Raw genomic sequence first — 12,996 nt, 5'->3', positions numbered from 1 at the left:
AAATCTTACACATATATTATTCAAAAGAGGTGTATTTTGGTCATGGCTGACTTTTTAATTTCCCCTGTTCTGAGCAAAAGTCCCATGGGACTCATTCAAATTTACCTAACCAGCGAAATTTGAAAGATTAATGCACGTGTAGCTCTCAGAAATCTGATTATTTTAATAACAATTTTAAAATTAAAATCTCAATTATATTTCTACTTTGAAAAATTTGATCCCCACGTGTTCATATTTCACCCAGATAATAAGAACACTAAAAAATTAATATTCCTTCTCTTTGTAAGCAACTAGAATTTTAAAAATATAATACTTCATATTTTGTAATCTTACATCATTTAGGCGGCTATTTTAAACATATGACCACATTTTTACCTGAAAATTTGGTACTATGCTGGTTGCCACTCAGAATTATTCTACAATATATTCTCTTTGCTTTCCAAAGCTATTTTAGAGCCAAAGTGTTGAAAGAACTTGAAGTTGAAATACTGAGAAAGACAACCGTTACAAAACAATATATTGACATGTTTGCATGTATCAGGTGCTTGTGTGAAACTTCCAGGAATGAAAAGGACTAAGTTGAATACAGAATAAATTCCTCCCAATGGAAACATTTAAAAGTGCTGGAAAATTTTTAAGAAATATATTTTAAAAATACATAATCAAGGTTAAAATAAAAGAGCGGCTCCGGGTATCAGAACCAAGGAAGAAACTGAAATATAGAACAACAAGTAGAAGCACACGAGGGCTATTAGTCTTGGATAGAGGCCACAGAGCTTGGGGCTAGGATATCCTTTTTCACATGAGGACAGAAGATGAGGCCTCCAGTATTAGGCAGGCAGAAAACTACAAGTAATTTAACTGAGAGCTTGGAACATCAACTGTTTTTATGAAGAAGAGACTACAAAATCTCTAATCATGGGCCTGGGGAAGTATCAGAATGGAATTAGCACATCAGAGTATTAGTAAGCTACAAACCAGGTCTGAGAAAAGTTACCTAGAATGCCTCAAAAATGATAATTATAGAAATTTAATATGGGGAAAAAGAAGTTAACAAAGAAGGAGGACAGATTAACAAGGTCAAACATATCTTAATAAGGGTTCTGGAAAGAGAAAATTGAGAAGGTGGGGAGATGAAATAGACAAAAAGATGATGAAAAAAAAATTCCAGAATTGTAAAGATGTAAGTTGTTAGATCAAGTGATGAAACAAAGTTTGAAAGTTAAATAAGGGAAAAGGTATATCAGGAAGTTACTAATCAAAGGAAGATGGTATGACAATATTAATATCAGAAAAAAACGGACTTTAAGGTAAAAAGCATTATTATAATGAAAAATAAGCACTAATGAATGATAAAAGGATCAATTCTTCAGGGAGCTATGAATAACTCTAAACTTCCATGCACCTAGTAGTAGTCTCAAATTGTTCAATATAAAATATGACGAAGTTATAAAAAGAAACTGATAAACTCAGAATACTGCTAAGAAATTTTTAAATATCTTTCTCAAAAATTATAGATCTAGCTGATAAAAATGAGGAGAAATGTAGAAGCTTTGAATAGCCTGATTAACAGACTTGAGCTCTTGGTCATATATAGAATCCCAATCCAGTAATAATGGAGTAGTTTAATAGGCCAAATGATTAATATCATTCAGATGAACGTCTCTGATCACAATACAATATTTTCTAAGAAAATTAAGTTAGAAATTGGCTGAGTACAGTGGTTCACGCCTGTAATCCCAGCCCTTTGAGAGGCTGAGGTGGGTGGATCATTTGAGGTCAAGAGCTCAAGACAAGCCCAGCCAACATGGTGTAACCCCCGTCTCCACAAGGGAAAAAAAAAATTAGCCAGTCATGGTGGCACACATCTGTAATCCCAGCTACTCAGGAGGCTGAGTCAGGAGAATCACTTCAACCTGGGAGGCAGAGGTTGCAGTGAGCCAAGACTGCATCATAGCACTCTCCAGCCTGGGCTACAGAGTGAGACTCTGTCTCTAAATAAATAAATAAATAAATAAATAAATAAATAAATAAATAAAATAAAAAAGAAAAAAAAAGAAAAAAGAAAGAAAGAAAAGAAAAGAAAGAAAAAGAAACCAATTTGGAGAGGGAAAAGGAACACATCTTTCAAAACTAAAAACCATATATCTCATTGATTGATAATTAAAATATTATCTATCTGTCTACCTACCTCCTATCTATTTACCTACTATCTATCCATCTATCCATCCATCCTTCCACCCTTAATACCTGTGGGGTAAAGCTATAAAGGAATTTAACATATATCTCATTGATAATTAAACAAAGTAAAATATTATCAATCATCTATCATCTATCTATCCATCTACCTACCTATCTATCCATCCATCCACCTTCAATGCTTGTGGGGTAAAGTTACAAAGGAATTTAAAGAAAAATGAATAACTCTAAATGGAAATGATCAAAATTTAGCCAGAACAGTTAACTTTCTATAATTTCATGGCTAGGCCACGAGCGGTCCCCCACCCTACCCTACTGTAGACCTCTCCCTTGACCTGTCACGAGGGTAAGAATGTGACAGTGAAATGGCCCATTGAGATGACCTCTATTGGGAAGTTCTATCAGCTTATCAAAATTTCTGAAATATACCATAGATCTCAGAACAAATATGCATCGGCAACATCCTCAGAAATGAATGTATCCATCAGCAAATTCATAATGATAACTTTTTTCTTTTTCTCCTACGTTTAAGGTGTGACCCCTTGCCTCAAAATATAAGCTTCCCAGTGTGAAATGCTAATTTATCATCATGGATTAGCAGTAATTCAGAATTCCAATACATAGTGGTTCCAAAAACTACATTCAGAAAGAATAGTAACCCTTTAAGATGATGACCCTATATTTTTATTTAAATCTCCTGTCACTCTGCATTGTATAGAAAAATTCAAACCAGAACTCCACTCGGTGAAATTTACCAAAAGAATACTTTCCATGGAAGTAATTTTTCAATCTCACTTATAAGTACTATTTTTTAGTATTTATTTTGCCATAGCTTCTGAAAGTATGTTATCTTTTTGTCTGATAACTGATAAATGAATAGGAAACATACTAAGGTAAATTAAAGCCACCATAACAACTGACTGAGGATCCTAGCACACCATAGAGGAAGGGTTGCCCAAATCACACAGCCTGAAACTGGGACTAAGACCGCTAGAATAGCTACTCCTACTTTGATCACTTTATGAGAAGATGCACATTGATATAATTAGGTTTTAGCATAATTGCCTCTTTATAAATCATAGTTTTTCTTCCTCTTTTAGGCTCAGTCTTCCTTGTTCATGTGAACACACTTCACGTCACCCCTCTTCTCAAAAATCTCCATGGATTTCTATCTCAGAGTAAAAGTCAAAGGCTGAAAATGAGCCTGTCAATCCTCTGTCACCTGGTTCTTATGGCCTCTCTGAGCTCATCTGAATCCTCAGGGTCTGGAACAGAGACTGGCAGATAGAAGGCACTCTCTCAACATTCAATGATTGAAAGAAAAAACATGGAGGTTTATTTACTTCTACTTTTATTTTTATCCTAGTTTCATCCTTCTCTTGTTAGTGAAAACTAACAGCCTCCTAACGCTCTGTCCATCTCTTCACAGCCCCTCTCCTTCCAGCCCTCTAATGCAAATCTATCTATTTAATAATAATCAAAGATGACATTTTTGAGCCTATTCTGTACCAGGAAAATATTCAGTCACTTCTTATGTGCTTTTGAGGTAGATACTACTAGTATTTAAATTGTTTACATTAGGGAATCAAAGCTCACAGAGATGAAGCTAACTTGCACAAAGTCACAAAGCTCATAAATGGTGGAGCAAACTTGGGTTTGTTTGACTCTGGAGCCAGCATATGTCACCCTCAGTGTGATCCCATCCCACAGTAGGAGGCTACTGAGCCCTCTCTGGTAGTTACGACCTCCAGATTTTCCTCACCTCTTTATCCTGGACTCATACTCTATCTTCTGTTTGGTCATTTCCTGTTTCAGGCTGGAAACTAAACTGTGCAGTGCACTGTGGTTGCTGCTGCTGTTACCAACAAATGTCTCACTGTTGTCACTGCTGCTGGTGGCACGACTACTTCGACCTCCCACACTCCTATGGTCACTTTTGCTTTCATAGTCCCTGGGGTGGGAAAGGTCTTCCTGTGGGGGCCCATCCAAAACAGGGTCCTCAAAGTTCCCCCCATAAAAGTCTTGCTCTGGACAGGTGGTGGTGGAAGAGCGGCAGGAGTTGGAGTTCTCAGGGAGGGAGATTTCACAGGAGGAAGTGGACCAGGTGGCGCTGTCGATGCTCTGCTTGTCATCAAGGTTCATCATGGAGAACTGTTGATGGACGTTATCGTAGGTGGACAGTCTGTTGTGCTGGCCTGACTCTCCAGCTTGTTCTTTCTGCTTGTTATCCCTCAGGGTCACATAGCCATTTGGCAGCCAGCTCATGTTTCGTCCATTTGCAGGGTTCCCGTGTGTGTCGCTGTTCAAAATGCCCATGCGCACCGTTCCATTCTGTACACTGTGCGTGCCCATTTTGGTACCAGATCCCTTCAGTGAAGAGGTCCTTCTAGACTGTAGGCTTCCATTGGGGGTGGTTTGCGCTTTCTCAAGACCTTCTGCATTACTGCTGCTGAAGGACCCATTGGTAACTATCCCACTACCCTTATTAAAGGCTGGGTTCTTTTTGACCATGAGAGGGGGGCTTCTAGACACATCTAGCTTGTGAACGCTGTTCCTTGGGCTGTTGGTTTTGCTGCCTGATAGAGCTGTGGGGGATCCATTGTCCATGCTGCTTCTCTGGGGAGACTCAGACTTGTCCCAGGAGCACTGCCTACCAGGGCTGTTCTTGGTGTTATTGTTCTCCTTGTTCTGTAACTGCCCCATGGTGGCTTTCTTTTGAATTTCATTGTTGTTGTTGCTCACTCCATCTTGGGGTTTGCTTTGTAGTTCTGCATCTTTGGGAAAGAGGCAATCATGTTTGCTAATCATCATTGACATCAACTGCTGGACCACCACGGTGCCTAGAATTGCACAGAACATAAAGTAGCATGAGTGAGACAGTTTTTATTTATTTCTATTTCAATGTGACTCTTAAAGAAACATATTCAAGTGAAAATTCAGCAGTACCAAACCATATTTTTAACTATGATAACAGCAATAGAAGCTAAAAGAACTTGAGCATTTACTCTGTGCCATGAACTGTGTCAAGCACTTTGCTCTTGTAATTTAATTGAATTTTGAAACAAATCTATACATATATATTGTTATTATCACTGTATTATAAAGGTTCAGTAACTTGATTAAGGTTACATGTTAAGGACCAGACCCAGGGCTTGATCCCACAGTTAATCATTAAAAACCTGGGCTCTTAACCATAATACAATATTTATTACAAATTTGACATTTAATTCTGAGAAATATTTCTTAAGAGGAGGTCACTGTGACCTCTCAACTAATAATTGCCTCAAACTATCAAGATACTTTAGTGGTATCTGTAAATGGAACCCGATACAATCAGGGTGGATGCATGGTTTCTCTAATGTATCAAGATAATGAAATCCGTAAGACGTTTGTTTGCCATTCAAAAGCTTTAGGGCATTTTAAGTGACATCAGCCAGAATGGTGTAGTGAAGACCTCCAAAAATCCTCTTCACCATATAAGCAACTAGCAAAAATTTCCAGAATCAACTATTTTGGAATCCTGTAAATTAACTAATGGCTTGATGCAATCTGGAGAGTGTTTACTTAAGAAAAATGGCGGAATGTCAGTAAGAGCAGCAAGGTCTGTGGCATTTTAACTTGCTCTAATCTTATCCTCCTCTCCTTGAAAACCAACAGCCCACAATCACAAAGAAAACCAGCCATCTGGCAGCCACTGGAATGGGCAGAGCAGGGTTGGATTTTAGTTAGTAAATATAGTTTCTATATAAAATACTTAAAACTTGAGATTTGGTGAAGAAAATGATGAAAAAAGGCTTTTGACAATGCAGAATTTCATTAAAACAGCAGCTAATTGAGAGGTTGTCAGGGAGTAGAAACCTGACCTGGGGCAAGACCACTTTTTAGCTTCTGGTGACACCTGGGAAATATAATTCAAAATCAGATTTTGAATAGGAAAAATCATATTGTATTCATTTATATTCTACATACTTTTCCTGCGATGATTAAAAACTTATTAATATTTTAGACTGCATATCAGCAATAAGCAAGATCTACTGCTACATCAATGTTGTTCAGATTTTGAAGTTCATAAAAATTACCTGGAGATCCTGTTACAAGGAAGATTGAAATTCAGTAGGCATAGGGTGGAACATGAGATTTTGCATTATAAACCAGCTTCCAGATAACATCAGCAATAATAGAATAGTAGCGCTGGGATCATCTGGAAGCTTGAAAATTTCAGCACCCAATGCAGAGCTTCTGAATCAGAATCCTGAGGTGATTCCTGGGTGCATTACAGTTTGAGAAAACTGTAGTAGATGCAAATATTTCCCTTATATCTTCCAAATTAAATTTCTTGGAAGTCCGAAAGATAGGATTCATTTTTTTTTTTTTTTCCAGATGAGAAAATTGAGGGTCAGAGAGGTTAAGCTATTTGCTCAGGGCACAGAGACGATGTGATTAGGGTGAAATGTAATATTTAGTCTTTTTCCAAATTATGCATTCTAGTCATTTGTTCTAGTCATTTGTTCTAGTATATTTCAGCTGCTGCAATTTAAAACTGTAGCAGTAATAAGTAAACTTGGGATAGTTTTAAAGATAAAACTAGATAAAGATAAATATCTATTGAATTACCATCAATCATTACAGAATTGTGAAAAAAGACTGAAAGTAACAATTCGCTGTATTACACAGCCTTCTTTTCTCTTTTAGTAATCTATGAATTTGTCATCATATTTTCCATGCATGTTAGCCATGGATCTGATAAAAAGGATTTTAGAGCAGTTAGAATAACACTGTCAAACTTGTGTACTGTGCTTGAAGACATTGTGTATTCAATGCTATTTTACTATTTGCCCATATGCAGACACACTTTTAGAAGTTTGCAGTTTCCATTATATATGACCCTGTCTAGTATTTTGGGAAAATGGGCCTTTTTCCTATCATTGGAATGTTAACATTTGAAGTATCACTGCTTCCCGTCATAGCTATGAACTCTGTGGGGGCATGTAATTAATTGAAGAGCAACATCCCTAAGGCGTCCATGATGAGTCGGTGAACAGCCATGTCAAAGTGTACTTGCCATAATTATGGAGTATGAGTGTTAGGTCCCTAGATATTTAGAAGTCTCTTTTGTATCTTGGGAAGCTTTGATTCCATCTAGTCTCTGGTACAATAAATGGCCATAGCCCCTTGTAAAGGGACTTTCTTAGAATTTTTATAGCCATTCAGGACAGACTAACACGGTAGTAATGATGATATGTGTACCACTAAACACATTATCATTTTTTCCTTTTGATTTGCTGTCATTTTCTTCTTAGAATACCAGTGAGGAACATGAAGCCCAGACAATGAGGTCAGAGTGGTTATAATCACCAGCCCATTCTGAAGAGTCCAAGCAGATTCTGGAGTTCCACGGTGCTACACGATCCAGCAATTCTTCCCTGAACCATCTAATTTTATCCAGGTTGACTCTAAATACCACATAATTGGCACTTTTCATCATAAGCATTGGCTAAAAATTTGATTTTTCTTTTAAAAACCTAGGGACTTTAAATATAATATGTAAATGCAAAAATATATGCAAATGACAGTATTCTGTGCAATATAGTTTCAATTTGTATTTTTTGCAATGAATAACTTTGTACATGTGTCATTTTGCATGTTTGAAGATATCTGTAAGATACCTGATGATTTTTGACAAATGTATACACTCCTGAAAATACCACCTAATCATGATATAGAAAAGTGACACTTAAGCCTCTTTGGAGTCAGTTCCCTCCCCCTAACTCTGGCTCATAGCATCCTTTATACGCTTTCTGTCTCTATAGTTTTGCCTTTTTTACAATTTCTTATAAATGGAATAATACAGTATGTAGACTTTCATATCTAGGTATTTTCCACTTAGCATAATAATTTTGACATTTATTTGTGTTGTTACATGTAGCAGTTCGTTCTTTTTATTGTCAAATAGTATTACTTGCTGTAGATGTGCCACAATTTATCTATTCACTAGTTGATGGAGAATTGGTCTGTTTTCAGTTTGGGGCTAATATGAATAAAGTCGACATGAACATTTGACTCCAAGTCTTGGGTGAACATGTGTTTTCTTTTTCCTTGGGTAAACGTTTAGCACATGACTCTGCTGGGTTTTATGGTTACTGCATATTTAAGTTAATAAGAACCTACCTAATTCTTTTGTGAATTGGCTCTAACATTTTGTATTTCTACCAGCCAAACTTGGTATATTTTCAGTCTTAACTTTACACTTGGTAAGAAATGTGTAGAGACATCTTATTATGGTTTACATTTTAGTTTTTCTAATGACTAAAGACGCTGAGCATCCTTCTGTGTATTATTTGCTATTTGTATATCTTCTTTGATGATGTGTATATTTCAAATCTTTTGCCATTTTTTTTTCATTGAGTTGACTGTCTTGTTTTGCATGAGTTCTTTACATATTCTTAAAACAAGTTATTTATCAGATATGCGACTTGCAAATGTAGTCCCCACTTCCAAAAAGGCTTGACTTTTTGAAGAGCGTCAATGTTGACAAAGTCCAACTTACTAAATAATTTTTTTAAAAAATATTTTTATAGTTAGAGCCTTTTGTGTCCTAAGTGTTGACTAGCACAAGGTCATAAGATGTCTTTAAAAATATTTTCTTCTATATATCTTATACTTTTAACTCCTACATTAGGGTCTGTGATCCATTACAAGTTTTTTGTATGTGATGTGAGGTAAGGATTGAGGTAATTTATTTATATTTTTTAGGGCTATGAAATTGTTCCAGCATCATTTGGGGAAATGACCATCCCCTTTCCATTGAAATACCATGGTATATTGATCAAAAATCAAATGACTACACATATTTCTGGACTGTCTGTTCTATTTCATTGATCTGTGTGTCCATCTTTATATCAATACCATACTTTTAATTATGTGTGGCTTTATACTAAGTCTTGAAATCAAGTTGTGTATATTCAACTCTGTTATTTCCTTTCAAATTGTTTGGGCTATTCTAGATAGCTTTTACTTCCCTGTAAAACTTATAATCAGATTGTCAATCTCTACAAATAAAAATTCTGGTGGAATATTTTTGTGACAATTATATTGAAACTATAGGTCAATTTTGGAAAAATTAATAGCTTAATAATATTGAGTATTCTAATACATGAGCAGGGTATATTTCCCCATTTATGTAGTTCTTATTTGTTTGTTAATGTTTAGTAGTTTTCAGAGTGTGTCTTATACATGCTTTCTTAAATTTCTGCCTAAATATTTTAAATTTATGAGTGTTGTTCTAAATAATAATTTTTATTTCAATTTCTACTCGTCCAATGTAGTGTATAGAAATACATAAAGTTTTATAAATTGACTTTGCATTATGTGATCTTTACATATTTGCATATTAGTTATATTAGTTTTATTTGATGATTACATAGAATTTTCTACATAGAAGTTCATGTTGACTGTTCATGTTGACTGTTTTACATATTCCTTTCCAATTTTATACCTTTTATTTATTATTACTGGCTAAGATTTCCAGTACAATGGAAGTGGTGTGATAAGGTAAACTTACCTTAAACCTGATCTTAGAGGAAAAGTACTTGGTCTTTTATCATTAACTATGGTATTTTAACTACATTTTTCTGAGATAACCTTTGTTAATTTGAGAAACTTTAACATTTTTTTATCTGCATCCGTGATGTTTTTTTTGTATCTTAAAGTGGTGTATTAATACAATGAATTACATTGATTGATTTTATATGGCTAACCAACCTATCTTCCTGGAATAAACCCCACTGGTGCTGATTTATTATCCTTTTTATACGGTGAAGTCAATCCAGTAAGGTTTTGTTTAGGATTCATATGTCTATATTCATGAGGGATATTATTCTGTATTTCTCTTTTCTTGTAATGTCTTTATCTGTTTTGATATCAGAGCAACATTGGCCTCATAAAAGTAGCTGGCAAGAATTCCCTCTACCTTTTTTTTTCTGAAAAAGTCTGTACACAATTAACATAATTTCTTCTTTATATGTTTGTTAGAATTCACCAGTAAATTTAAGTTAGAGGTGTTTTTGTTTTTGTGGGAATGTTTTTAATTACAAATTCAATTGCTTTACTAGTCTCAGTTTCTTTCTTTCTTTCTAATCTTGAGTGAGCTTTGGTTTGTATCTTTTAAGGAACTTGAACATTTCACCTCCATTGACAAATTTCTTGGCAAAAAGTTGTTCATAATAGTCCCTTATGGTTATTTTAACATCTGTAAGATCTTTGGTAGGTCACTTCTGTTAAACCTGATATAGGTAATGTAACTTTGTTTTTTCTTTTCTGATCAGTATGATGAGCGGTTTACCAATTTTAATAATCTTTTTAACAAACCGGCTCTTGGTTTCACTGGTTTTCTAGATTGTTTTTGTTCTCTCTCTGTTTTATTGATTTTTGTTCTTATCTTTATTACTCCTTGCCTCTGTTTTCTCTGGTTTAAATTAGCTCTTCTTTTTGCAGCTCCCTGAAAAGGAAACTTAGAGAATTAATTTTAGGTCTTTATTCTTTCTGACATAAGTCCATAATTTTATGAATTTTCCTCTAAGCACTACTTTATTTGCATCACACAAACTTGGTACAATTTTTTCTTTTCATTTAGTTTTTAAACATACCTGTATATTTATATTTTAAATGATGTGTATACAGTATAGAGTTGGGTGTTGAATTTTTATTTTTCTCTGCCTTTAGACTGGAATATATAAGGCATTAAGATTTAATGTAATTATTGATACGGTTGGGTTTAATTCTGTCATCATGGTATTTTTTTCTACTTGTTGCATCTGATAATCGCTCCTCTTTAATTTTTTTCAAGTACTTTTAAAAAAAATGTTAATTATTATATAACATTCCATTTTATCTTTATTGTTGGCTTATTAGCTAATACTTCATTTTATTTTTTAGTGGTTGTTCTATGTTTATAATATTCATATTTAATTTATTATGGTCTACCTTTAAATAATATTGCAACACTTTGCGTACAGATTAAAAGCCTTACACTAGTCCACTTTCATCTGTTTGCTTCCATTTTCTGTGTTTTATTCTGTCATTATCATACATTTCACTTCTGTATATATTATGTGTCCCACATTACATTATCTTCGTTTTGCTTTATGCAATAGGTTACCTTTTAATGAGATTAATAATAAGAAAAATATTATTTTATATTAACTCACATATTATTCCTGTGTAGTACTCTTCATTCATCTGTGTGCATATGTGTCTATCTGGATTCATATTCCTTCTGCCACAACAACCATTTAACATTTCTTATAGTGCAAGACTGGCAGTGATGAATTTACTCACAGATTTATTTTCTTTCTCTCAAAATGCCCTTAGCTCCTTTTTATATTTGAAAAATATTTAAATATATCCACTGGACATAGAAATCTAGGTTAATAGATTTTTTTCAGTACTTTAAAGGTTTTGATCCATGTCTTTTAGTTATATAATTTCTAACAAGAAATCTTCCGCAACATTTCTCTTTGTTCTTCCGTGTGTAATGTGTCCTCAGTTCCTCAGTCTGCTCCTAAGCTTTTCTCTTAAAGTGGTTCTCAGCAGTTTAGGATGTGCTTTTGTGTGGCTCCCTTTACATTAATTCTGAGCTTCTGTGATCTTTGTGTTTGTAATTTTCATCAATTCTGTGAAAAAAATGAGTATTTTTCCTCTGTGCTTCGTGATAGTTTCTCTTATAAAGACAAAGTTTTTATAAGTATGAATTTATTCTTTGTAAGTTTTCTCCTAACCTGCTATTAATCTCAAGTGTAATATTCACTTAAGTGATAATTTTCATCCTTAGAAATTCTACTTGAACTTTAAAAATATATTTGATTTATCTCTTCATCATGTTACATTTTGCTTTACCTTCTTGAACATATTTACAGAATATAATAATAATATCCTTGTCTGCTATCAGAAATGACTCAATCACATTTGGGTCTTTTTCTATTAGCTATTTTATGTCCTGGTTACAGCTCATATTTTTATGATTCTTCGCATGCCTTGTAGTTTTTAATTGTATGGAAAACACTGTGGGCTTTATACAGTTGGTGACTGAATTTTGAAAAAAAATATACATTCTAGATGTGTTGGACTTCGTTCTGGCACAGAGTGAAGCATCTGGGGATCAGTTGAATCATATTTATTATATGTTAATGGGCTTTACTTTTTAGAGCAGTTTTAGGTGCACAGAAAAATTGAGAGAAAGTACAGAGGGTTCCTATATACCTCCTCTCCACCGCCTTTTTAAACACAGTTTCCCCTTTTATTAACATCTAGCATTAATGTGGTATATTTGATACACTTGATGAGCCCATATTGATACATTATCATTAATTAAAATTCATAGTTTACATTAGGGATCACTTTTTGTGTTGTATGTTCTATGGGTTTTGACAAATACATAACGTCATGTACCCATCATTCCAGCATCATACCGAATAGTTTCACTGCCCTAAAAATTCCTTATGCTCCTGGTATTCATCCTTCCCTTCCTCCCTGTGCTCCCATTGGATCATTTAAAAGTTGCTTTAAAATTTGTGAGGTCTAATCCATAATTTAAGTCTTACCACTAAGGTAATACCTTTGTGAGAACTCTACACAATGCCTCATTATCAGGACTTTGCACTCTTTCTGTGGGAAAGACAAATTATTTCAGGCCTACTTTGAGGCCCAGAAATTGTTCAGACTATGGATCTCTGGCAAATTCCCTCAAGTCTTCTGTAGTGTCCTCTCATGCAAACATAAATCAGTTCTCATCTACCCTCC

At 34.5% G+C, this 12,996-nt stretch overlaps 1 protein-coding gene across 1 annotated transcript in view; it reads right to left on the bottom strand.

The window, feature by feature from the left end:
• Positions 1-3,957: 3,957 nt before the first annotated feature.
• The window catches only part of LOC105554740 (rho GTPase-activating protein 24), a 320,127-nt gene continuing 311,088 nt past the window's right edge, over positions 3,958-12,996 (bottom strand). The window contains exon 7 of the mRNA XM_012001310.1: positions 3,958-5,039. Within this exon, the coding sequence (XP_011856700.1) occupies positions 3,958-5,039 (1,082 nt within the window). The remainder of the gene's footprint in view (positions 5,040-12,996) is intronic.

The sequence above is a fragment of the Mandrillus leucophaeus genome, unplaced genomic scaffold (genome assembly GCF_000951045.1).
Source record: "Mandrillus leucophaeus isolate KB7577 unplaced genomic scaffold, Mleu.le_1.0 Scaffold658, whole genome shotgun sequence".
NCBI classification, from domain to species: Eukaryota; Metazoa; Chordata; class Mammalia; order Primates; family Cercopithecidae; genus Mandrillus; species Mandrillus leucophaeus.
This window is presented reverse-complemented; position numbering and strand designations above follow the sequence as displayed.